General features: G+C 40.5%; 1 protein-coding gene across 3 annotated transcripts in view; it reads left to right on the top strand.

Moving 5' to 3' along the window:
* Window positions 1-26,458, top strand: part of spata20 (spermatogenesis associated 20) — a 60,494-nt gene that overhangs the window by 9,921 nt on the left and 24,115 nt on the right. For all 3 annotated transcript variants that reach the window (XM_017416232.3, XM_037980911.1, XM_037980912.1), the window contains 6 exons: window positions 246-350; window positions 813-887; window positions 7,247-7,459; window positions 7,617-7,809; window positions 9,707-9,875; window positions 18,215-18,423. In XM_017416232.3, coding sequence (XP_017271721.1) covers window positions 246-350; window positions 813-887; window positions 7,247-7,459; window positions 7,617-7,809; window positions 9,707-9,875; window positions 18,215-18,423 — 964 coding nt within the window. The remainder of the gene's footprint in view (window positions 1-245; window positions 351-812; window positions 888-7,246; window positions 7,460-7,616; window positions 7,810-9,706; window positions 9,876-18,214; window positions 18,424-26,458) is intronic.

Raw genomic sequence — 26,458 nt, 5'->3', positions numbered from 1 at the left:
GTAATCATCAAAATTAAACGAAATAAACATTTGAAATATATGAGTTTGTATGTAATGTATGAATATAATATACAAGTTTCACTTTTTAAATGGAATTACTGAAATCAATCTACTTTTTCATGATATTCTAATTTTATGACCAGCACCTGTAAGGTACTAAATCTAAGAGAATGCTAACTGGGCAAGGACTTTTGCAATCCAGTGTAGTTGTTTTGAACACTCCTGTTTATGTTTCTGTTTTCCAGGGTTTCCATCGGTATTCCACCGATTCCTCGTGGCATGTTCCTCACTTTGAAAAGATGTTGTACGACCAGGCTCAGCTGGCTGTGGCTTACATAACTGCTTTCCAGGTGTGCAACTGTCTCTTGTGTTTGTGTGCACTCTTAGAGAATCCCACAGGACAATTTACCTCCATTGGAATGTTGCCCTGCCAACCAAAATCCCACTCGTAGAACAATTTCGGCAGTTCAGAGTTAGGGTTTTTTAATTCGTTGTCTTTGCGTGAAAATAATTAAAGATGCAGCAAGAACTAGTTGAAACTGACTGTCACGGTTTTTGCTGCCTCGTGGGTGTTTAACTGACCTGTTTTTTTTTACTTATTATTGTGTAGAAACAGACTGAAATAAAAAAAACAACCTTTAGGGAACAAGCACACCATGCACATGTTTGAGTTTAATGAAGATATAAGGGTTGCCTCAAGATGTTGACTGGTTGTTGTAGGGAATGCCCTTCAAATCAATCACACCGTGGTGTATTTAGGGTTGAATCATGAGACTTATGCAGGTGTGCTCCATGTGCTTCTGCTTTTCCAGGTATCAGGTGAGCACTTCTACGCAGATGTAGCTAAGGACATACTGCTCTACGTTTCCAGAGACCTGAGTGATAAGGTGGGTTATTTGGTGACCTGCTACTATTACCTCCGTATGGAAATGTATGGGAATTTCTTTTTCTGCGCCGGTGCTCCATTCATACATTCATAGGACCTTGCTGAGAGAGCTTTTTATAATCACCTGTACAGGTCAACCCGTTGTCCTTTTTTGATTAATGAGATGACATCAGTGAACAGGTCACACAGTTAAAACCACACTGTTATTGTTATATTCCTCTAAGATTTATTAAGCAATTATACGCTAATGAAAAACTATCTTAGAGGTAATTCCCTTGAGGCTCCATGTGTTTTTTTTTTTTAGACCTAGTGCGTGGGATCTACCTTTAGTAAAACAGAGTACTCCTCATGGCTTTAAAGTCCCCGCTGGATTCTGATGCTAACAGAAAGCTGACAGGACTGTGCTCTGTTCCTACCAGTGTTAAATAGTTGTTTTGAGACAAGCCAATCATGTTTGTGCTTTGTCTGTACCTACTATAAATTTATAGTAGTGTTATGTCTGTGCATAGACCTAAAAAAATTGTAGATTCCCTTTTTTTCTTTACTTTTTATATGATCTTAAAGCACTTTGTGCATATGCTTTCTCCACAATGCCTCCATCCATCCATCCATCCATCCATCCATCCATCCATCCATCCATCCATCCATCCATCCATCCATCCATCCATCCATCCATCCATCCATCCATCCATCCATCCATCCATCCATCCATCCATCCATCCATCCATCCATCCATCCATCCATCCATCCATCCAGTTCCTATGCCTGTTTAGTGTCCCCCAAAGCGAAGAAGGGACTTGAATACCCTCTGTCCTTCCGTTTCATCTTGTGAGCCATATAATTTGAAAAATAAGCAACCTACCAACTTCTATTTTGGTGTGTGGCTGAGTCTAATCATAAGTAAAGTCGCTATCGAAAATTGGGTAGCCATGTCAAAATCCAAGATGGCCACTGACATATATATATATGTAAACCTTGTGAGCTGGATAACTTGAAAATTAAAAGATACACTTACTCAAATAATTGGGGTGGCTGAAGATTAATCTGTGGTGGCCACCACTGGCCACCCTCTGGCTCCACCATTGCGCTTTGGTGGCGAATAAAATTACTCCCTCTGATCGCCAGGATACGTCACTCTTTGCCACCTTAGACAACAAAATATCACTACAAAGAGATAAATATGTGCTTCCCACCCCCCCCTAACAGCAAAAATGTAATATGTAATGTGAGACTTCATCCCTTGTGAAAAACTTTATCTAAATTTAGTTTCAGTCGATTTAAAATACGCAAACATGTCCGTGAAGTGAAACATCATTGGGCGCCTCGGGAGTTCACAGCCTGTTTGAGTGTCTCTCTTGATGCTTTAGATCTTGGAATCAAACAGTATTACCATTAAAGGACACATATTTGTTTGCTCTGCTCAATTCCAGTTGAGAAAAACACTCGTCTCGAAAACTAAAGACATTCTCTATTCAAGACCCTCAGCGACGGGGGGACATCGGCGTACCGCTTGTTCCAGTTTAGTGTTGCGGGGAGCTGGTGCTCATCTCCAGGGGTACATCCAGAACAGGTCGCCAGATCATCACAGGGTTTCATGCAGACGAACTACCACATGGCTCACACTCACACCTAGGGCCAATTTATGAGTCACCAGTGAAAGCAACCTGCATGTTTCTGCTCTGTAGGAGGAAACAGAGTACCTGGAGAAAAGTCACTCATGCACAGGTTGAACATTCAAACTCCATGTAGAAAAGCCTCAGTTGGGAATTGAGCCTTCTTGTTGTAAGTCATAAGTGCTCACCAACGGCACCACCGTGCAGCTCCCAGCCCCTTGTGTCTGCAGTTATAAGCCGCTCCGATTTGGCTCTGTGTCAGTTACATACTCACTCCTAAGATGATTAAACTTCACAGTTTTGCTTTCAGCAGCCACCTCACTGCGAAATGATATGTCAGAGCTTGTAAAAATTACAAGTGAAAATAAAGTGGTAGTAAGATCTCATTAATTAATTTATCATCTATCCATTACCCGGGATTGCTGATATAGAAGTCGGTGTGTGTGTGTGTGTGTGTGTGTGCTGGTGGCTGTGTTTGAGGTCAGACTTTTCCCAGGTGGCCTGTCATGAACAGATAGCACAAAGAATCATGCATGCATGTACTATGTCAGGGTTCATGCACTCTTTCAAACTGTGTGAGGGGAAAGAAATGAAAACTCCACACAAAAAAAGAGCCCCCACCGGAGATTCAAACCCAGGACCAATTTTGTAGTGAGGTGAACATGCTGCTTTAGTAGGATCTCATTATCTAAAATTATTTTTAATGTTTTCTATACTTGGGGTGGCACAGCGGTGTAGTGGTTAGAGCTGTCGCCTCCCAGCAAGAAGGTTGCAGCATCGCATCCTAACTGGGTGGAGTTTGCATGTTCTCCCTGTGCTTGTGCATGCATGGGTTTACTCTGGGTACTCCGGTTTCCTCCCACAGACCAAAAACATTCATGTTAGGTTAATTGATAACTTTAAAACTGTCCCAAGGTGTGAGTGAGAGTGAATGGTTGTTTGTCTCATTCATCTCCATGTGACCCTGCAATGGACTTGCCACCTGTCCAGGGTGTCCCCCCCGCCCCTCGCACAGTGACTGCTGGAGATAGGCTCCCCGTGACCAAGTATGGAGAAGTGGGTAAAGATGGATGGATGGCTGTTTTCTATACTCCCTCCCCAAAAGATTTAAGGTTTACTCACTAGACAAGTTAAAGTCTACACCTTACAATAAAAACCTGGGAAAACAGCAATATTGATGTGCTGTACAAACCTTAAGAGATGCTTAGGAGGTGCAGAATTCAGTAAACTATACAGCTGAGTTACATTATAAGAAATGGTGGATCCATTGTAGATTAGGCTTTACCCATTTGTAATATAAAAAAATGAATATTTGGCCTCTATTACTGTGATTTTGATTAGTATTGTTTTTATTTTTTGTACCTGCCTTGGCAAGTGTAGAAATAAACTGTTGGAGTACCTCTGGTTATTACATTTCTAATTTTCTATTAGCTTTTAGGAAATACATTAATTTGCTTTAAAATGCACAAGGTTTCGCCACGCTCACATTCCAATTCTAAAGGCATAACCTGTCTCATTTCTCTTAGTAACCTCTTGAAACTTGAATTAACTTAGATTTGTGAGTCATTATGTGTTCTACAAAGCAGTGGGTCTCTAAGAAAAGCCTTGTCAGACTTTCATATTGATTTTGTACCATGAACTTTATGTAGAGATCTTTTTGTTGTTGTCTAATTTAGTTAACATTTAACAAAGCGGTTCTTAGTTAGGAGATTTACTTATTTGTTTGATGAGCATGTCACCCTGCCTTTCTAACCGCCAAATGTCAGGGTAATATAGCAAGTTTTATTTTTATACATGTAGTGTAAGAGCACTTACATGTTAGAAATTATTCACAAATAGTAATATAAAGTGACAAACATGAGAGAGCAATTGATGGCTCTCCTTAATCCGGTCACCATGTCCACCTTTGAGAAAGACTTGGGGGAATTCAAGTCTATTATCTTGGCAGAGGTTGGACAATGTGAGGATTCCATGGTTGACATGCTTCTTGAATGTCACATGGAAGATTGGGACAACACCTGTGGAGTGGCAGACCAGGTTGGTGGTCCTTACATTTAAACGAGGGAATGGAAATTGTGTTCCAGCTGTCGGTCGATCACACTGCTGAGTGTGACGTGCCGTGATGCTTTTAAGGGCTGTCTGGTCCTTGTATAACCAAAGCAAGAGCTGTGTCAGCATTCTATGCTCAAAGTGGAGCTCCTCCCCAGTGCAGGTAAAGACACAGCCAGGGTTGCCTCTTTTCTCTGGACAAGGGGCAGCCTGTCCTGTGTTAGTGGACAGGATCTCAAGGTGTAGTCGTGGAGAAGAGGGAGTCTGGTTTGGGAACTTCAGGGTCTCATCGCTGCATTTTTCAGATGCTGTGGTTCTGTTAGCATCTTCAAAGCCATGACCTTCAGCGCGCACTGGGGCAGTTGGAATGATAGTTTGCTCCTCTAATTCTGATACTATAGTTCTCAGATTGTAAAAGGTGGAGCTCTCCCTCCTGCTTGAGTTGAGTTTTTGCCTCAAGTGGAGGAGTTCAGGTATCTGGATGGAGAGGCAGATGGATTGATGGACTGAGTGCTTGTTCACAGTAATGAAGGCAACACTCCAGTCTGTCTAGTCTGTGATGAAGAAAGAGTTGAGAGACAAAACACTTGATTTACTGGTCCATCTACATTCCAACCCTCACCTATGGTCATGAGATATGGATCATTACTGAAAAAACAAGATCCTGGATACAAGCAGGTAAAACGCCAGTGCAGACCTAGAACTCACTGGATTGGTTATATAGCCTTTCCGGCCTGTGAACGCCTAGGGATCCCCCAGAAGGAGCTGGAGAGTGTCCCTGGATTTCCCTCCTAGACCCGTTGCCTCCATGACCCGACCATAGATGGGCAAGTGCAAATCGATTGATAGAGTAACGGACGTTAAAACAAACACTCAACTGGATACAAACCTGCCGTGGCAGGATAAATAACACACAGTTAAACAGTTTAACAATTAGCTGCTTTGTAAAAGTGTCCACATTATTCACAAATTCTAGATCCAGTACCATCTAAAGTTTTAATATTTATGAGAAATTGCTTTCCATACAGTCTTTTGTTAGTTTGTTTGTTTATAGCTTCCAATACAACATATCAAGAGTTTACTGTGCAAGTCTCTAATTGTAAGAACAAGTTTTTTTTACTTAAAAAGAGCAAGGGTAAACCAAGACCCATTATATATAAGACATTTATGATATCTTTGTCAGCAGCTTGGCAGCTATAATCTGAACCTGTTTTTGGTGATTCAGAGATACGCTGCTCAGCCAAGTTAAAAGTAGATTGCAGTAATGAAGAGGATAAGAAAGTAAGCAATAAAAGCAAGGGCAATCATTTCCACCTCTGCTAAGAATAAATTGAGTTTGACTTAAGCAATAATACTGAGCTGAACAGAAGCAAACTATGCCATAACATTGAAACGCCAAAATTATGCAAAGTGGGTTTCACCTAAATGTTAAATGAACACAGTGATTTTCTATCTCCTTTAAACCATAACTAACTAGAGCTCTTACAAGCATCTGTTTTGTGTGTTGAGCTAAAAGAAGTTTTCGGCTATCCAGTCTTTTGAAGAATTTATGCAACTAAAAAGGACAGAATGTTAGGTAAAAAAAAACACTTGTCTAAATATGATTAGCTTTGAGATAGTAGGTCACATCTTTAAATTTATTACATACACAGAACTGTTCGAAAGCCTGACTCATCCCTTTTTTTTATGTTTAAATTTTTAAAGACCTAGGTGATTTTTAAAGCAGTCTTGATCAACAGTCCTCCAGCTTTCCGAAGGTCTTTGTTAAGCCACTCATCTCTGGAAAATAAAATAACTTTTTGGCATTTTGTTATCAACCTCTCACAATTTTTTTTTTCTTTTTTTAAAAAACAAAACAACAAAAAAACAAAACCAAGAACAACAACAAGGTGATTCCCAAAGAGCTTTGCATATTGTAGATTATAAGCAGGTTGCTCTATTTTCTAAAGACATTACTTTAAGATACTGTTTATCTACACTAGATAATGTTGGGGTTTTTTTTTTGGTTTAATTTAGATTTTTGCTTCGGCCTGACAAACTTTTTTACTTCACTTTTCTACTGTTTAAATGCTCCTCCTAAGACATGACATATTATTTTGTCAATCTGTCCGTTTGTAGACAATTTGTTTTTGGTTTAGTTCTAAATTGATAACCCTTTAATATAGAAATGTCAGACTACCGAGCTGGACACCACATGAATCTGGGATGATCACTATGGATTTCAAGGTCATGGGGTTAAAGTTCAAGGTCACAGGTGAGCCATTTGTGAAAACATTGTTTGCGCTTTAACTAAACAACTATGTAAGATAGGAATGAGTGTCGAACTGCACAGCTGGACACCCCATGTCAAGGATGATCCCTATTGATTTCAAGGTCACAGGTGAGCCCTTTGTGAAAGCATTGTCTGACACATGTATTTAGGATTGTTGTGGGAAGGAATTCCTGCTTTGATTTCGATGACTCTGACCGTTTTCGGACGGGCGTCTTGTGCACCGTTGGTGCTACTCTTGCATTATTTTAAGCCCACACTGTTCAGTAAGCTTTCATGAAACGGTTTCATCAAAAGCTTAACTTCCAAAACGCATGAATTCGACATTTTTACACCCCCAGTGCATTTCATACTTCATCCCCCATTGTTCCGTTTTCTCAAACAGTAGCTCGGCATTAATATTTATGCTACTTTCTCCCTTTCATCCAGTCTGGAGGCTTCTACAGTGCAGAGGATGCAGACTCTGTCCCAGCATCAGGGGGGCAAGAAAAACGAGAAGGGGCCTTCATTGTCTGGACAGCCTCCGAAATTCGGGAGCTTTTGCCAGACATGGTAGAGGGGGCCAAGGAAGCCGCCACACAGGCAGACATCTTTATGCATCACTATGGGGTCAAGGAGCAAGGCAATGTTGAACCCCAACAGGTGTGTTTTTATTATTTATGTCATCAGTGGCTTTTATACCTCATGAAAATCATTTAGTATTTTAAGGCATTCTAGGCTGTCCATTGAAGCAATGTCATCTTTGTCGCAGTTAGTCTGAGTTCCTTTTCCATGAATACCCTGTTTTTTTTGCTGCCAGGACCCACACGGGGAGCTACGGGGTCAGAATGTGCTGATCGTCCGGTATTCAGTTGAGTTAACAGCTGCACGCTTCGGCATCTCGGTTGAAAAAGTCAACAAACTTCTGGCTTCTGCCAGGGCCAAAATGGCAGAAGTGAGGAAGACTCGTCCACGGCCACACCTGGACACCAAGATGCTGGCCTCCTGGAACGGTAAAGTTCAGATGGTTGTTGAAGTATCAACAGGATTCCCTCTGAAACAGTTGCAAAAGAAATGGTGCTTTTTGACTTGTAGTATCCAGTCATAGGAAAAAGAAAGTCCACTCTCTTTCAGTTACAGGGTTGTCTGAATTAGGAAATAATAAAATTGATCTGGTCTTTACCAGGTTCTATAATTATTCAAATCTAGCCACAAGTGTACAAAAAACACATAATTTCCACAATGTCATTGTTCATTAAACAAAAACAAAACCAAAATGTAAAGTGGAAGTTGTTTCTGTATGGCTTCATCGGTCTCATAAAGTTATGAAGAAATGTTGCCCCACTCACCTTTACATCATTGTTCCAGCTCATTGGGGTTTGCAGTCACGGCTCTCTTAAAGTTCCAATCAGTTTGAGGTCTGGACTTTGACTGAACCATTGCAACACTTTAGAGTCTTTTCTTTTTGAGCTGTTCTGTTGTAGATCAGCTGCTGTGTTTGGGATCATTGTTCTGTTGCATCATGACCCAGTTTGGTCCAACCTTCAGCTGTCAGACAGACGGTCTCACATTTGACTCTAGAGTCCTTTGGTCTACAGAAGAGTTCATGGTTGACTCAATGACTGCAAGGTGTCCAGGTCCTGTAGCTGCAAAACAAGCTCAAATCACCACTCCTCCACCACTGTGCTTGACAGTGAGTGTAAGGTTTTTGTGCTGACATGCGCTGTCTGGTTTTTGCCAAACATGGCACAGTGTCTTTTGGGTAAGCAGCTCTGCTTTGGTCTCATCTCTCCAAGGAAAATTGTTTCAGAAGTCCTGTGGTTCATTCAGATTCAAATTAACAAACATCCGTAAGTTGTGCGGCCATGTTTTTATTTTAGAGAAGAGTCTTTCCCCTGCAGCTCTTCCAAACAAGCTATACTCGTGAACTTTAACCTTTAATTTGCCGACTGAGGCCTGTAGGGTCTGAGATGGAGTTCTTGGGTTCTTTGAGCATCGCATGGTCTGACCCTGGGGTGAATTTGCTGGGATGCCCACACTTGAGAAGTTTGATAACGATGTTTTCAACATGTGAATGATCTTATGGAAGCAGCAAGGGTGGACTTAGTTTTTATTTAGATATGTTCTATCTTTGCTTCATTTTTGTTAAATAAATAACGGCATGGTGGAATCTGTTGTGCATTTTTCTACACTTGCCGATAGATTTGAATAATTTTAGGACCTGGTGAAGACAAGATCATTTTTATTACATCCTAATACGAAAACAACCCATGACAGAGAAGCGAGTGGACTTATTTTTCCCCCATGACTGTGGAGTATAATCTTCAGTGTCATAATATGTGTACAATAATTAAACACTTGTTGTGATTCTGCATTAATGTGATGCCAGTTTTGATGCTCCTTAACATTGTTTGTTTAGCCCATTATCTCAAACGTAATTAATTACGAAGCTGCCACGTAAACAAACACACATACACACCCACAAATTTGGCTCCCCTGGCTGATGTCTCAAGACTCTGTGTTACTAAGCAAATGAGGCTCTGCGATCCCGAGAACTCTCCAATTAGTCCCAAGCTCCTTCTTCTCCTCTCTAATGAACAAACTCCACCATTAATCACCTGTCCTCTGCTGCGGCACTTTGAAGACCAGGCTGTGCACCAGCGCCTTTGATACGCCACATGAAAGAGGAGTGGAGGGAGGAAAGGAACGAATGGAGAGGAAGGAATGGGAGCGAACGGGATGGGGGGGGGGACTTCAAAGAGGGAGCGCTAACTAAGCTGGGACTTTTGGGCGCAGTTACAGACCGTGACATCTCGGCAGAGCGAAAACACGACGCCTAAAGATGCGTAGCGGTTATTTTGTCGCTAATCACCAGCACAGACATCATCATTACCCCTTCCTCCCTGACAGGCCTGACGCTGGCGGCCTTCGCACGTGTTGGCGCTGTGCTGGGGAGCAAGGCCTTGCTGGAGAGAGCGACGCAGGCAGCCAGCTTCCTGAAGGAGTACCTGTGGGACGCTGAGCAGCAGACCGTACTCCGATCTTGTTACCGCGGAGACCAGATGGAGGTTCAACAGATGTAAGGCTGAGAGTTTTAATAAAGTACGACAGTGTTGCTGTGGGAGGCTCAAGATGGACACAGCTCAGTTTTCAAAAAATTTCTAATCAGAGTAAGAATCTTACAGCATTAAATTGAAAGATTTTACTCTCAGACTGGTGTCAGTGGAATGTGATCAAACTATTCTAACCAAAAAAAGCAAATTAGCTGCATTTTAAACTCTAAAGAAATAACCTTTAAGTAGGGCAAGTGTTGGATAGAGTTTTCACTTTGCAATTTAAATTTTGGTTACACAAAGAAAAATAAACTTGGGTAAATTTGACTGTTTTATTTCTTCTGTAATACTCCTTGAGTTAGATCTCGGAACATACATTTGAATATTTCACAGCAAGGGCTGCGCAATTATGGGATATATGTCCACAATGTTTGTTTTTGATGTGTATCAAAATTGCAGTTCATTATGATGAATATTCCCTTTTTTTCAGTGAAGCAGTATTTTGTTGCTTTGTCTCATAAACACTTCACTGTTTACACTTTTGTTGGACTACGTTTCTGCAAATCTACCAAACTTTTTGAGATAAATGAGTTTGAGCCTCTGTAGTCACCTGAATTCAGTGCGTTTGTTAGGCCCCCGTCACATGACCTTATGACCCCTTTATGATGAAAAACATCAGCCAGAATGTGAAAGGTCTTTGCAGGGTCTTGGTGAAGTCTTCAGGTGTGCATTAGTATTACCTTTACTTACGATAGAGTGGTCCAAAATGGTTTTAAGCCTCCAAGTTTTTGGTGGCAGTGTTTGAGCCTGTACGCACCTGTCGTCCAGAATTTAAAGCAGGATGACCACGCTGACCTCATGCCTAGGCTATGACCACATCATGGCCAAACCACAGTGACGGTGCTCTAAGTATAAGTTCATGCAAAGGTCTCACGAGGCTGCAACAGTTAATTTATGCTCTCCACGTGGCAATAAATACAGCACAATGATCCACCATCATTCATTTGCCTTTTGGATGCAAAGCAAGAAGCACTCGTTCTCATCATGGCTGGACGAGGAAGGAAAAGAGTGGTTATGGAAAACCTCTCACCTGCAACCTCTCCTGCTGTTAGACCTGGGTATTCAAGGATTTAGTTCCTCGTGATACCAGAAATTGAAAAACTACTGAACTACTCAAATCATTGATAATGCCTCTGAACTAATCGTTCAGTATTGTGGCTTTCTGTATTTCGTCTAAGCAGCATCTGTAGAAGTCGGAAATATTGCTACAACATCTTTAGGTTTAAGTAATGCTCTCTTTAATGTCAGTGTCCCTAAACAGTGCCTGTTGGAAAACTGAGATACCAGTGTAACATATTGTCACAATGCTCCAGTGATATACTTCTCCAGAGGTATACCTAAGACCAGGATGCCTGCTCAAGCTCTTAAACTTACTTGTATGTGAAGATACTTTTTATGTGCATGTGTACTGTACAGTGTTAATAATATCTAGTGACCCTGGGAAAGACTTCAAGAGAATGCATAAGTGGTACATTTTCATATTAGCATTATTCTCTTTTTTTTTTTGTTTGTTTATTTGTTGTTTTTGTTTTAAGTAAGATCTCGGCATAGCTGTCAGTTTTGAGTCGTGTTTGTTCAACTATAAAGTATAAAAAACTTTCTTCATTATTGGCGACACACGTTCAGGGTTGGCTTGGGAGTGCTCCATGTTATCCTACGTGCACGCTACCAAAGGTCTAGGGGTCGCCAACGCATCAATGTCACTATATCTTGTGGCTGTCACACGCATGGTTTACGTACCATGATGGAGTGATATGTGCGTTGTTCTGGTAACTTTAGTCACAGTGTTTTAGCTCAGTTCTGTAATGCATATTTAATTTCTTAAGTTTGACACGTGCGAGTGAGGCTGGAGGAGTTTTAAAAGAAGTTTTTCTTGCTGTTGAAGCAGCAGAGTGATGCCCCGTCATGATCTAGTTGGTGAAGGCAGCATTTTTATCCAGCCAGTTTTCTTAAATGGTTCTGAAATGATTTTATTTTCAAGATAAATTCCACAGGTCACAACAAGGTTATGGAAACGACTTGGTGCAGGCGTAACACCCGGGGCTCAAAGTGATCTTCTAGCTTGTAGCTGCATTCTGACGCTGTCTGAAAGAGCTGTGTCGGGGGGATAGGTGTATGTAATAATACCATTGTGACGATGTGCTGCTTACAGAGCGTGCCAAGGGCACAGGAAGTCCATTTCAGAAACATGGAGGAAAAAAAAAGCAGGAAAATCCTATTTGGCGAGTACAAAAAGTGTAGCAGACTTATGCTTGCCTTCACACTAAAGGAGGTTTTCCACATTGGCTGCTGTCCAGTCCCAGTCAAACTGGTTGTCATTCATTGTGAATGGGAGCTAAGATCAGAGACCTCATGAAACAAAATGTTTCCTTTATTAACAATGATGGAAATTTGTATTTGGAAGTATTTTTCCAATCCTGGTCCTGGAGGACCACTATCCTACATGTCTTAGTTATTTCCCGAATCACTCACTCATTCAAATCAGGTGTGTCAAAGCAGAGATACAACTAAAACATCCAGGATAGAGGGCCTCCAGGACCAGGATTGAGCACCACTGGTTTAATTTCTTCTTTGAGCTAAAGTTTTATGTCAAAAAAATGTTTCTTCTTCTTTAAAGGGAGTTTGTACTGTGATAATTCTGTGAAGATTTTCTCCACAAGTCAGTAGATATTTAACAGATGCACTCTCCTCCGATGGTTAAGTGTTTCTATGCAAACAGGAAACCATAACATCTGTGTAAATGAGGTTACAGACAGAAACCAGCCATGCTTGCAGTAACCTGGTTACAGTAAAGCTGTATTTATATCCAGCAAGTCAGTTATTGAATTTCTCTTCTAGCCTCTATTGGATTGCATATTTGAAACAAGGTTGGGCATATTTTAATTAAATTACAGAGGCCTGTCGAATGACCCATGATGCTAAGGAGATTTTTTATGGTCCGAGAATAAAAAGTGAAAAGGAAACTCTTCAACCACCATGAGCTAATCAGAATCAGAAGACTCAAACAGATCAGAAATAGCTCAATGATCTAGAAAAATGTTTATTCCTAAATCTAATGCTACTCGAAAATCGTTTAATCTTCTGCTTACGTATTGAACTATTAACACACAGAATATATGACCAGGAGTTTTTATACATGTGCATGTCACATGGTTTTTAACGAATATAGAGACTTTTTTTTCAAAAAGGTGTTTTTGTTTTTTTTTGACGAATATGTTTTGTTTACAAGATTTGTAGAGTTCATTCTAATGGACGGTCAAGTAACTTGTTGATATGATTAAACCAATCATAAATTCCTGAACAAAATTAGTTTCACAAGAAGGTGGAAAACTTGTTGACATTTCATTTCCTTTCCTTTTAGGTGTTTCGATTATCTGACTAATTTGTTCAGTTGGGACTCAAAAGTTCTAACTCATTTGTACAAATTTCAGAAATAATCCAGAAAAAACCGTGTAAAATAAGTAGTGTTTATAGTTGAACTAGAAAGGGATTTTACTGAAATTCCCAGAACATCTACAACTGATTAACCTTTGCAGTTAAGCTGATTCAACATGCTCAGCTAACCAACCTTAGCGAACCTAGAAATAGCTTTAACTTGGTGTATTTTGCAGATATTGAGCTAAAATCTGGTGTGGTAGTAGCTGAGAGTCATCCCAACCTCACACTTTAGGAGCAAACAGATCATTCAAGGTCTTTGTGTAAGCCTTGGCATGCAGGGTGGCAGGTGGCGTGTACTCCTAAAAGGATTTCTAGTTTGATTTAAAAACTGCTTTTAAAACTTACTTGCTAGCATTTTTTAAATTTAAATCTATCGCGTAGATTGTAAGATGTAGTATAAGCGATGATCAGATCACATTTGAACCATTTGATTCTCAGGAACAGGTTCCTCTGAAGCTTTGATGTCAGGTTATCAATGCTCCTCCTCCTCCTGTTGATTGTGCACCACGGCTTATGCTGGCCTCGTTCTGTTTGCCAGCACTGTGCCCCAGTTCTTTTTGAATGAGCGAGTGCGAAACGCCACCGAATCAGCAGAAAAAAAAAAAATATATATATGCGCCAAGGGTCTCGCAACATCCACGGGGAAAGGCTAACGATTTACAACACACACGTGAACGAATACACACTTTGCTCCTAAACACTTTGGCCTTGTTCCACGGGCCTCTTCTCGTTCATTACCGTCCAATTGAGGACGGGGCCGGCGTTGAAAATGCTTACCGAGGCTCATTTCTCAGGCCTGGTTTAGTTTCCATACATGGGTGAATCACTCTCTCACACCAGGCGGGTATGGTACCTTGAGCTAATTTACCAGGAGGAAAGTTAGGAGCTAACTGGGTTAATAAGCTGTGGAGGTGTTGGGGAATTGATGCCGTAGATTTTCGGTGGCTCCTGCCTGACAGTGGATGATTGAATGTCGCACTGATGTGTTCCAGGACCAGAAGGAAGTCTGAGAATAGCTATATGGTGGGAGTGGGAAAGTGGTGTCCTGTCAACATAGTTTTTGACATAAATAGCCTGTTTTCTGCTACATTTAGCAGTTCACTTGTCAATTAGATGTGGTTTTCTGGAGACTAACTTTACAATTAGGGAATTTGTTTAGCGTCATTACAGTTAAATGAACTAGAGCGCCTCAGTAGACTTTCAGCTTTAAAGCTTATTTCGGGGAAAAGGTTATGTGACCACCGTATCCAGGAGCCAATATTGGGTTGGTATTCCAAAACAAATTCCTAGGGCTATGATAAGGACAGACTGACAAGGTGTATTATCTATGCTGTCAGGGAAATAATTCAGTTAACACGCGCCACAGAAGCTGTGAAGGAAAAGACTGGAGTATTTCTAAGGGTTTGTACATTTTTTGTGTTCGTGTTAGTGAGGGGCTCTTCAGATTTTGTCTCAGGCTGTCATCCATGTGCTAGAGTCACCTCAGCTAGATGACTTGTCACTGTGATAGAAGATAGTATGGGATGGGGGAGGATTTTAAATCTATTTTTTGGGGCATTGTCCATTTAAGTGGTAGGCTGTTGTTTGTTGGGACCTAAAAAATATACTCTCAAAGAGAAATTTGATTGCAGCAGCATAATCTCCAGCAGAAGTAAAATCGAAAATGGAAAAAAAAACAAAGACAAAAAGTCAGATTTGATTTGAGTGAAATTTGGCACGCTTTTTGACAACCAATGTAAATAATTTAGTTGCAAGGAGCAGGCATGTCAAGAACGGGCCCCAGAGGTCATAAGTGGTGGTATGATGAGTGACGTGATGGACACAGTCAGCCAAAACAGGGAGTGAAGGTCACAAGACACGGAGAATGTCTTGTAAGAGTCATTAAACAGGATGACCAGCACTGGATGGAGTTTGATAGGGGCACATTGTAGGCTTTCATGTGGATAAGTGGTTAAATCCTGGCATGTGGGGTGTACCGGTGTCAGGGTGGCATAATGTTGGAACCAGTGGGTATATGAGGCGGCTCACACAATGTCCATTGAGACTACAAAGTTGACTTTGATGTGCTACGTTAATAAAATTCTCTTTTTATTAAGCACAGTGTCAGCCTACAAACCCCTCAGTCTTATAAATTAAAGACAATGTTTCTGCTGTTATTTCATATACCTATGTGTACAATGATTAGATGGGGACATTAGAAAAGCCATTTGGAATAGCACATCTGTGGAATACAAGTCTGTGGGGTGCATGTGGGTCCTGGCATAAGCTTGCAGCTTTAAAAGTTATGGTATGGAACTTCATTTGTATAGGAATATTTAAAGCAAAGTGAAGAGGCATGCATTCTTTTAATGGATACCCACAAATGTGTATGCAACGACCTGACCGCTAAGCAATCGCACAGCAGGCAATAAAATTTTGTCCACAAGGAGAAATATTACAGCCGTGTTTATGTCAGAAGTAGCTGAAGTTTGTCCTAAAAGTCCTTCAGTTTACAGCAGTCATTCACTCAATCAGATTGTTGTGAAATATGTGTCAAATGAGCCACACTCATCTTAAGTTCCTTACCCGATAAACAGCCTGGGTAAATTCCAAATTTACAAAAATTGTTGACGCCATTCGTGAATGTGCTCATTTTGTATCTAGGACTTTTTTTCACCTTCAGCTAAACTGCTTTAATCCCTAATTTCAGGTAAACCAATTTTGGTTCTCAGTAAGCATAAGAACCTGTAAAAAAGTTTTTTTTTTTTTCCTAAATCCAAGTTGAATTTTGATTTATCTCAAAGTTACACTGAAAATCCGCTCTGCCACATCAAGTCAAAAGGAGAGTTCTTGCTTTCTCTTTTCAACTTGATGGATGCGTCAACCTCTCTTATGTCTGTCTGGGGGACATAGACAGAGATACGACTCCCCCCCACCCCTCCGTGACCTCTCACAATGGCATATTTCATCTCCTCCAAAGGCCTCTCTGGTTCTCAGCCTCTTGACCAGCAGCCATCAGCCTCTCCTGACACAGCACTATCTGGGTTCCTGTCACCGTTTGTCCTCCTGCACTCACTCATACAAGGTGCCATTGTGAGAAATGGGAAGATGGCAGCGTGGGGGTGGGGGGTAACAGCAGAATGTACAAACCCAGTTGGCTGAGGTGACTCCGTCCCCACACGTGTAGGACGTGTTTTAAAGAACAAATCATCGCCAGCGGTGGAAAACTGGTTGGGTAATTGAGACGGATTGGGATAGATGCTGGGATTACCAACTCTGATGGAAAGCTTTTAAAAGTCAAGCGCATTAAACAGTCTGTTGGGTTACACAAATAAAAGACAGCAGGAAAGACGAGACGTTTCATACTAATGGCAAAAGTATTTACTCAGATCTAGTAAATGTCTCCATGAACAACAAATGACTTGGAATACAACAAAATTGAGGAAGAAGATTTTTCTTTTTGTTTCTGAGTTTTGAAATTAAAGATAAAACATTGATAATAAAGTCAGAACGTTGAGAAAAATGTCAGTTTAGTATTTCAAGATTAAAGTCAGGCTTAAGGATGTGTATGTCTGAACACTACTTAGTTTCTTTTTTTTAATTTTATTTCTTCAGCTAAAGAATAGAAGTCCAGTTGGTTTCATTTTTTAACCTTTTTTTTCTTTTTTTTAAATTCTTATTGTACCTGTTGGTGCTGGGGCCACTTTTATTAGATTAACTGGAAAATAACACCATGAGGTTTATTTTTTTTTTTAGCCAGTTCAAGGTGTAGTGCTTTACCCCCCCACAGCAATGGAACTCCTAGAACATCTTTCTAATTCTTCATAATAAGAATCTCATGATACATCCTATTGCTAAAGTAAAAAATGCCTTTATTAGTTTCCCTTGGGAGAAATTTGCTTTGGATAAAAAAGTCTGTTACAGAAAACACATTCTAGATAAAATTCACATAAAGTATGTTTTAAAAGAGAATACATCCCACTCACACATACACAGTTACCTAAATAATTTCCTGTCTCATGTTTGTCTCAAATCATCCGCACATTGATGAGTTTTACTGAGAGAGGGATGAATTACTTTTTGTGTTTACATACAGGAACCCAATCCTGGCCACAAAATACTCTCAAATCATCTGAAGCTTATAAAAGTAGCCTACATTATTATTGTTCTCCAGTGAAACTCATACTGCATCCGAAACCATTGGGGATTAAAAATAATAATAATAAAACTGCAGATTGTTTACATCTCCAGAGGTTATGGTGTATGAGCTGAAAGCATTTCTTTTCTATTAAAACCATTTTTGATGTAAAAAGTCACTACAAAATAAAGTTTCTATTGTACCCTATTATCCGCACTATAGGGCGCACTGTATTATAAAGCGCACTGTCAATAAATGGTCCATTTTCGAATTTTTGTCATATGTAAAGCACACTGGACTATAAGGTGCATCGTTATTCAAAATGGACGATTGCGGTGCTCTAGCAGAGCTGGTTTTCTTACTTTTAATCTCAAAACTCAAAAATGACAAATAAACATTCCTACTTTTTTTTTTTTTTCTTCTGAGTTGAGTGGCCCTAATAATTCATAATGGTTCTGCACTTAAAGGCCACATTGTTTCTGTTAATTTCTTCAGGCTCTTCGTACTTGATCTTTAAAATCAGTTCTTCTGGATCTCTTTACTGTCTTGATTGTAGCTCGGCTTTGTCTTTCTCAGGCAGTACCAACAAACAGTTTTCAGTAGAAAAATAAAAAGAGGGGGGTAGGGGGGTGAACGAAAATATCTCATTAGATCATCAATTGTAACTTAAACTTTACATCAATAAATTCTTAAATGTCCACTTAATCACATCTGTTTTCCTCACTTCTCATTTCCCTTTGTGTTGCTAAGATTTCCACCTATCTCTGGCTTCCTGGATGACTACGCCTTCGTCATTTGTGGCTTGTTGGATCTGTATGAGGCCACGCTACAAACAGAATGGTTGCAGTGGGCCGAGGAGCTGCAGCTCAGGCAGGATGAGCTGTTTTGGGACAACCAGGGTGGAGGCTACTTCTGCTGTGATCCCAGTGACAGCACGGTTCTGCTGCAACTGAAAGAAGGTAAAGGGATAAACACGCCGGTACATGTCGTCATGAGGTTATCAGACGCAAAGAAGAAAAAACAAACACATTTCTGCGAATGAACTGAAATGAACAAACCTATGTTTCAAATGAAGCCTTGAAAGTTAATCTAAGTAGTTTTCTGGGACTTTTGTTTCAGTACGGTGCACAGACATGAAACTCATTGAATAAACAGAAATATACCTCTGAAAAAAGTCTGGTATGAGAACTGGAATAAAAAGGAAGTAAAGAAGCAACTAACTTCTAAAAAGAAACATTTGAAATGAAAATCTGTATAACTATTACTTAAGACCATTTTAAAAAAATCACTAGAAAGATTTGCTCATTTAAAACCACCATTTAAGACATGAGGGTGAGGACTATTAGTTTATATATATATATAATGATTATTCACTAAAGAGCAAAGTGGGAGGTGATATAAATTATGGTCGTGCATCTCTGGTCTAATACAATAGAGATCTTGATACACTGCTATTGATCTGATTCATTAAAGAAATATAAATAGCAAAAGCAGTTATGACACAATGCAGCCTTTAATCATGATAGGAGTCAACCTTTTTCATAATAGGATTCAGCCTTCAGTAATGATACGGTTTGGCCTTTACTCAGGATAAGATTCAACCTTTAGTCTAGACACGATTCAATCTTTAATCATGATACGATTTAGCCTTAAATTACGATACAATTCTGGCTATAATTGCGATACGGTCCAGCCTTTATTCATGATAAGATTCAGCCTTTAGTCGCAATAAAGTAAGTAAAGTAAAGTAAAAATTTATTTGTATAGCACATTTCAGCAGCAAGGCATTCAAAGTGCTTTACATCCTAAAAAACAATAAGATTCAGCCTTGTCATAATACGATTCAACCTTTAATTATGACACGATTCAGCCACAGACACATGTGAATGGTAAACGACAGAGTTGATTAATGCAAAAACAGAAACAAAAATTAAGTGCTTTTTTTTTGTTTGTTTGTTACAAGGTTTTTGCCTAATGGTAACAATGTCCTTTTTTTCTTCTTATGTAAGCATCTTGTGTCCAACCACAAAGACAAAAGGCAGGCCGGCCAAGGCAGAGAAATGTGAGCAGAGGTTAAAACAAAATAATCTGCACGGCCTAGAATACAGTTTTTCCACCTTTCAAAAGCGACCACAAAACACCTGTTTTTCTTGCAATTTTGAGTCGCCAACTAGTCTACCAGTGAGATACTGGCTGAAAGTCAAAGAAAAAACATTGTTGATCTTTTTTTAAATTTACATCAATATAGCATGAACATGTTGGTAAAAACAAACAATCCAAAAAAAAAAAAAATGAAGAGCTGCCTGCTGCAGTTCCCTGTGTGGTTAATTCTTTCAGGAGTGCATTAAAAGCTTGATGGACAGGTGTGGATTAAAGGTACAACTGAAGCACACCTCAGTGTTTTCACAAAATGGATAACTCATACGGATGAATAACTACAGGGTTGTTAAGGCCGGCAGACGCTGCAGATGGTTTACTAACAACACATTAAGACACTTTGAGCACAGTGACTTGAGCAAACAGAGCAGGAATGAATTAATGATTGAGTGTTATTTGAACACAGAGACGTGAATGGATGGCTGTAGTCAGTAACTTACTCATCTTTTCATCCGTCATGATTCTGTTTCTCCGCCCGTCTTTATCACTTGCTGCATTGATTGAATCAAACTTTAACAAGGCAGAGGATTCTGCTGTAATATCCCTGCCAGTTTCACTCATTTGATGCGCTCAAACTTCTAGAGGTGAGGGGCCGAGGCTAGATAGACGGATTGATGGTTGAATAGACGGGAGGATGAAAGACGGGAGCGGAGGAATACTGACCTCCCTCATCAACCCTGGGAAACTGCGCAACCATCTGTCACTCAAGCCGAAGCTCTCCTTACGCAGTGAAAAGCACTCTGAGAGTGACGCCCTGATACTCGAGCTGCTTTGATCAGTAAACCTGTCAAACACGTCTCCATTCGGGCTCTTAGTCCATCTGCTTCTGACAGACTGGAACAGCACCACAAAGTACAGTGAGAGTCTGAAATCAACTTCTTGACTCTGCTGCTGTCTCATCTCATCTCACCCCATCACACTTGCATTTTTTTTCTTACTCACATTTCTCCTCGTTTTTTTTCCATACAAAACTTGAAGTTGAGCTGAGGTAAAAACTACATGGTTGCACAAAATGTATTTAAACAGGGTTAACTTGCTCGCTCTGGTAAAGATTTTTTTTTTCCCCCAATCGTATCACTGCCCACTGCCTACATGTACATTTCTTTTCTTTTTACTGGTCATCTACTGACTGGTAAAAATTCTCCATTTTTTACAAGTACATTTTGAAGCATTTAAAGCATTTCTCCCAGCCTTTTGCTCTTTTTAACAGCAAAACCATACAGGCTGGACACTGCAAGCCTGTGAGTAAAAGGACTGATAGGATATAAATATGAATGTGTGTGACCTTGATGTTGTTTCCAGCCCGCCTTCAGCTGCCACTGCACTTTTCCAGCTGATGGCTGTGGGCGGAGAGAAGAGCCCGACACCCTGTAAACATGCAGGCATTTACCTTTGATCAGTCAGACCAAGGTTTCCTATTTGGTTTTGCTCTTACTTGTTTGACTTTGGCCATTTGAACATGGCTTGTGTGTGTGTGTGTGTGTGTCCCAGGTAGCGATGATGTTGTGATCGTGACTTTTAACAAATTCAACCAATTCATGCAGATTTTGCCCAGACTTGCAATTTCAAACCAGTCGCCACATCAACTCTTCTGCAAATTTGCGCCTCAACCCCTGCTCGGTTTCTGCTTTGGAGTCCAAACCTGCAAGATGAACTCATGTCTGATGCCAGATCACAACTGCCATCAAATATTACCAATAAAATATGTGCAGCATTATGTGAAAATGGTAAAAAAAAAAGGTTTTGCATTATGTGAATACTGGAGTATAGTCAAAAATTGCACTTAATAAGCACTTTTCTAGTGTAAAACATGCCAAACTTGTCAAGTTTGACTATAAATATGACAAGTAAACATGACAGAGACTGTCCCATCCACAGGTGGAACAGTGAAGCTGCAAGTAACTGGGGTCATTCATTCGAAGCAACAGGCAGAACACAAGTGGTGAAGAAGAGGCAGGGTGGAGTGGATGGAGACGAGTCAGTGGTGATTTGGGACAGAAGGAAAGCTGCGAGAGTGAAGGGGGAAGGTTTACAAGATGGTAGTGAGACCTGCTATGATGTATGGTTTAGAGACTGTGACACAGGCAAAAAAATTAGGAGGGGAAACTGGAGGTGGCAGAGATGAAGATGTTCAATTTTTTTATTGGGAGTGACCAAAATGAACAGGGTTAGAAGCAGGTAGAGAGGTTAAGATAGTCTGGACATGTGCAGAGGAGGGACAGTGGACATGTTGGACAAAGAATGTGAACATGGAGCTCCCAGGGAGGAAGAAAAGAGGAAGACCACAGAGAAGGTTCACGGATGTAGTGAAGGAAGATCTGCAGAAGGTTGGTGTGACAGAGGGGGATGCTGGGATAGGATGAGATAAAGGCAGATGACCCCTTAAGGGGGCAGCTGAAAGAAGAAGAAGAAAATGTTGTTGTTTTTAATTGTGTAATATCGTTATAAAAGAGGCTTCGATGTGCGCTCTGACTTTTCTTGCGCTCAGTTTTTGCCTGCCTTGGCTAAAAGTTAAGTCAGTTTTTTCGTGTTCCCATTAAAAGCCTTGGAAGAAGGAAACCTAAACCAGTCACACTTTCAGCAAATGGAGGCTGACACACACGGTTTCATGTGTGTAACGAACAGCTCGATCCAAGTAGTTCAGGCAGGTGTGAGATACCACTGACAGGTGAGTTATTCTCGTTGAGAACGGATGAAAGATGATGGCTGCGTGCGCGTGCGAACTCGTGTTCACGCGTGCGACTGTTCGCCCCTGCGTCTGCGAATGTTTATCGGAGCTGACACGCGAGAGCCCTCTCATCTGAAGGGATTGACGGTGCCATTATGGTGGCTGCACTGGGCAGGGTTGAAGCCCATTAGTGACGCTCTAGCCGCTGCAGCGTGGACGCCTGTCCCAGCAGTGTAGCCTGTCAGCACGAGACAGATTATCCCACCACACTGCCACTCTGTATCTCACAGCCCTGCCAGACTCCCCTGTGTGCTTGTGGTCGAGGAGGAAGGTTAAAGTCATGCACAGAGCCTGCCCTGCTTTTCTTCCGTGTCTGTTTAATTTAGCTGTGTTTGTTTCAGTTGGTGAAGTGCTGCGTTTTCAGATCAACTCTCATTGGAATTACAGAAAAAAAAGTCAGGGTGCATCAACTTGCAGCCACATCGGTTCATAAATGCCTGTATTATGATACACTTTTGAGAACTGCTAAAGGTGTACATATATGAGCAAATTTGTTTTTACCTTTTCGTTGAAGAAAGCAAAACCCACAAAGGGCACTGAAATAACTTGAAATTGACAAAAGTAGGAAAAAGAAAAAGAAGAGAAAAAAAAATAGTCACTGCTTTCAAATTTTAGTTAAACGGAATTATTTAAAAAACTAACTAATGATGTTGGCCTTGACAAAAAGGAATGGTCCCCAAATGTAATATTTGGTTGCTCAACCTTTTGAGGCAGTGACTGCAATCAAGAGGCTTTCTCTGAGCCTTCTGCTCCTGTGTACAGATATTTAGCTTCTCTCCTCATGAGCAAACTGCTCCAGCTGTCTCAGGTTTGAAGGGTTCCTTCTCCAGATGTTTCAGCTCCTTTTACAAATGTTCAACAGGATTTAGATCAAAGCTCAGAATAGTCCAATATTTTATTCTTAGCTGTTCTTGGTGTTTTTAGCTGTGAGTTTTTGGCACATTATCCCGTTGGAGGACCCATGACCTATGACTGAGATCAAGCTTTCTGACTCTGAGCAGCACATTTGGCTCCAGAATGTCTTGATAGTTTTGAGATTTCATTATAATCTGAACAGATTCAGGACCCCCTGTGTCAGATGCAGCAAAGCAGCTCCAGAACAGAACCGAGCCTCCTCCATTTTCCTCTGTAGGTACAAAATTCTTTTCTTTGGATGTTTCATTTTTTGCTCTGTGAACACAGAGCTGATGGGACTTATTGCCAAAAAGCTCCAGTTTTGTCTCATCTGTCCACAGGACATTTTCCCCAAAAGCTTTGTTGCTTGTCAATATGTATAGTGGCAAATTCCAGTCTCGCTTTTTTATGATTTGGTGTCCTCCTCGGTCCTCTTCCCCTTTGCTTTAAACTGATGGTGCGATCTGACACTGATGTACCTTGACCTCGGAGTTCACCTCTAATCTCTTTGGTTACCATTTGTATTATCTGTATTTTCAATATGTCATTAATTTTCCTCTTGTGTCCACATCTAAGGAAGTTGGCTCCAGTCCTGTGGACCTTAATCTTCAGAATAAACTGTGCAGCTGTAGTCACAGGAATAACAAACCGCTTGGAGATGGATAGTCTTTACCTTTAACATGCTTGTGAATATTTTTCTTTCTAAGCTCCCTAAGACCACTCTGGCCTCAGCTTACTGTGGTCCATGTTCAATGTGGTACACATCATGATACCATTCAACCCTGTGACTACTTTCCCCCCTTTAAACAGGCAGACTGATTTATTGCAGGACCGAAGACACCTGTGATGCTGATTGCAGGACACATCTTAGTTTAACATGTCCCTATAGTCAAAGGGTACCATCTTTTTTGTCAAGGCTAATTTCATTTGTTTTTGTTTTTTTATTGTTATTTTTTCTGTTAAAGCAGTGATTTTCATTCGTAATTTTTTTTTTTTTTTTTAACTTTTGACAATTACAAGTTATTTCGGTTACCATTATGGGTTTTTCTTTATTTAACAAGAGGGTACAAACAAATTTATTCATGCCTGTATGTGGTTTTGTACACTGACTGTTTTGAACTTGTGTGTGTAACTGTTTGGAATGTGTGTGTGTTGGCAGCATTTTCTTCACGTGTGTGTGTGTTAGAGTTTGTGACCTCCTTCATTGAGCTCCTTGAGAGTCGAAAAACGTGACATGTGGGAAGTGACAGACTCTTTGCTGTACCTAAGTGTGCGTACATGTGTATGTACGATGAAACGTGCTCGCCAAGGGGGACTCACAAACAGCTGAAGCACACTGCCGGGTAGAATCAAATTATTTCTGCAATTCGGTCAAACATGGGTGTAAACGTGTCTTTGTGATTGTTAATTCATCTGTATTACACAGAATGGTTTATGTGGCTTTGTGTGAATAATTCTGTTAGGTTAGTGTTGCTATTTATAGTTTGTGGAAGAGTAAAGTTAGATTTAAAAGTGGGACGCGCCTGAAGCTCGTGTTTTCCCCACACACTCTCAGAAACAAAGACATCTGAAGATTGCTTCGAAGCAGACGTGTAGAGGGGTCATAGAGTCATTTGAAGATTACCTCCAGGCTCTCACTGGACACCGATAAAAGATAAGAACCAATCACTTAACAGAGCTAAGCGATGAGGTCATCCCTCTGTGCCAGTACATCACACCACACATTAACTCTGGGATGTTTGTGTGCCGGGGGAGTCAACAAGGCATCTGACATTTAAAAGAGACACATTCCACCCCTTTGTCAGAAGTTCACAGGATTCCATGAAGTCCTAATGAAGTATCTGTGACATTGAAATCAGAGTTACAATACTAAAACACTACAATAAAGTCTCTTTTTAGAGATGTTCTATTTGCAGCTGATTTTAGGGGTGTAGTTACATCCATCCATCCATCTTTTACTGCTTATCCAGAGGCAACAGGTTCAGGATCGAAACCCAGACCTCCTTTTGCCCAGTGACACTCGTCAGCTCCTCCTGGGGAATTCCAAGATGTTCCCAGGCCAGAAAGGATACATAATCCCTCCAGAGAGTTCTGGGTCTGCCTCGAGGTCTGTTCGTAGTGGGACATGCCCGGAAAACCTGCAAAGTCCAGGAGCCATCCTAAACTGATGCCCAGACCACCTCAACCAACTGACTCCTTTTGATAAAAAGGAGTAGCGGCTATAATCCGAGCTCCTCACCTTGGTGTAGCTACAGTGGATTGCAAAATTATTCACCTCCTTCAGAATCTTTGTTTTGTTGACTTACAACCTGAAATTTAATTAGATTTTTAATTTGAATTTAAGTAATATTTCTACAAAAAAGCACGTCAAATTAATGAAGTTAAATAAGGAAAAAATTGCTTTGAATAATTAGAAAAAAAAAAAAATTCCCAAAAGCCATAATTGTAACAGAGATGGGAGTATCTGACCATAGGCCGACTGTAAGCTGCAAACTGCACAGAGCTGGGCTTGAACGATCGAAAAAGTCACACCTTAAAGAAAAAAAATAGAAGACTGTTTCTAGTTTCTTCTGCAAACATGTAGAAGAAGGTGCTGTGGTCAATTGAGATTGAAACAGAAATGTTTGGCCATCAGTGGCAACATTATGTGTGGTGCAAACCTAACACCTCTCATCATGCTACGATCTCCATCCCTATATTGAAACGTGGTGGTAGCATCATGCTGTGGAGATGATTTTCAGCATTGAGCCTGTGAAACTGATCAGAGTCAGAAATACTTAAATTAAAAGATCGAGACATTTTTGAGCAAAACCTCTTGGAGTCTGCAAAAGATCTGAAACTGGGGCAGAGCTTCACCTTTGAGCAGAACAATGACCTAAACACTCTGCTGATGCAACACCCTTGTAATTTAAGGAGAACCAGTTTAATGTTCTAGATTGGTCCAATCAAAGCCCTTACCTCAATCCACCTGAGAATCTCTGGTTTGATTTAAAACATTTTGTACACAAGTGGCACCCATTCAACTTGTAGGACTTGGAGCAGTATGGTCATGAAGAATGGACAAATATTCCAGTGGGAATAAGTACCAAGCTCATGAGGCTTTGTGCTGTTACTGCTGTAAAAGATGGAGACACCCAATTTAATCTAATGTATCTGAAGTATTTTTGTAGCGTTATTTCCTAAAATCAAATAAAACACCAAGGGGGTGAATATTT

The sequence above is a fragment of the Kryptolebias marmoratus genome, linkage group LG17 (assembly GCF_001649575.2).
Source record: "Kryptolebias marmoratus isolate JLee-2015 linkage group LG17, ASM164957v2, whole genome shotgun sequence".
In the NCBI taxonomy this organism is placed as follows: Eukaryota; Metazoa; Chordata; class Actinopteri; order Cyprinodontiformes; family Rivulidae; genus Kryptolebias; species Kryptolebias marmoratus.
Note: the sequence above shows the minus strand (reverse complement) of the source record. Positions and strands in the feature narration are given on the sequence as shown.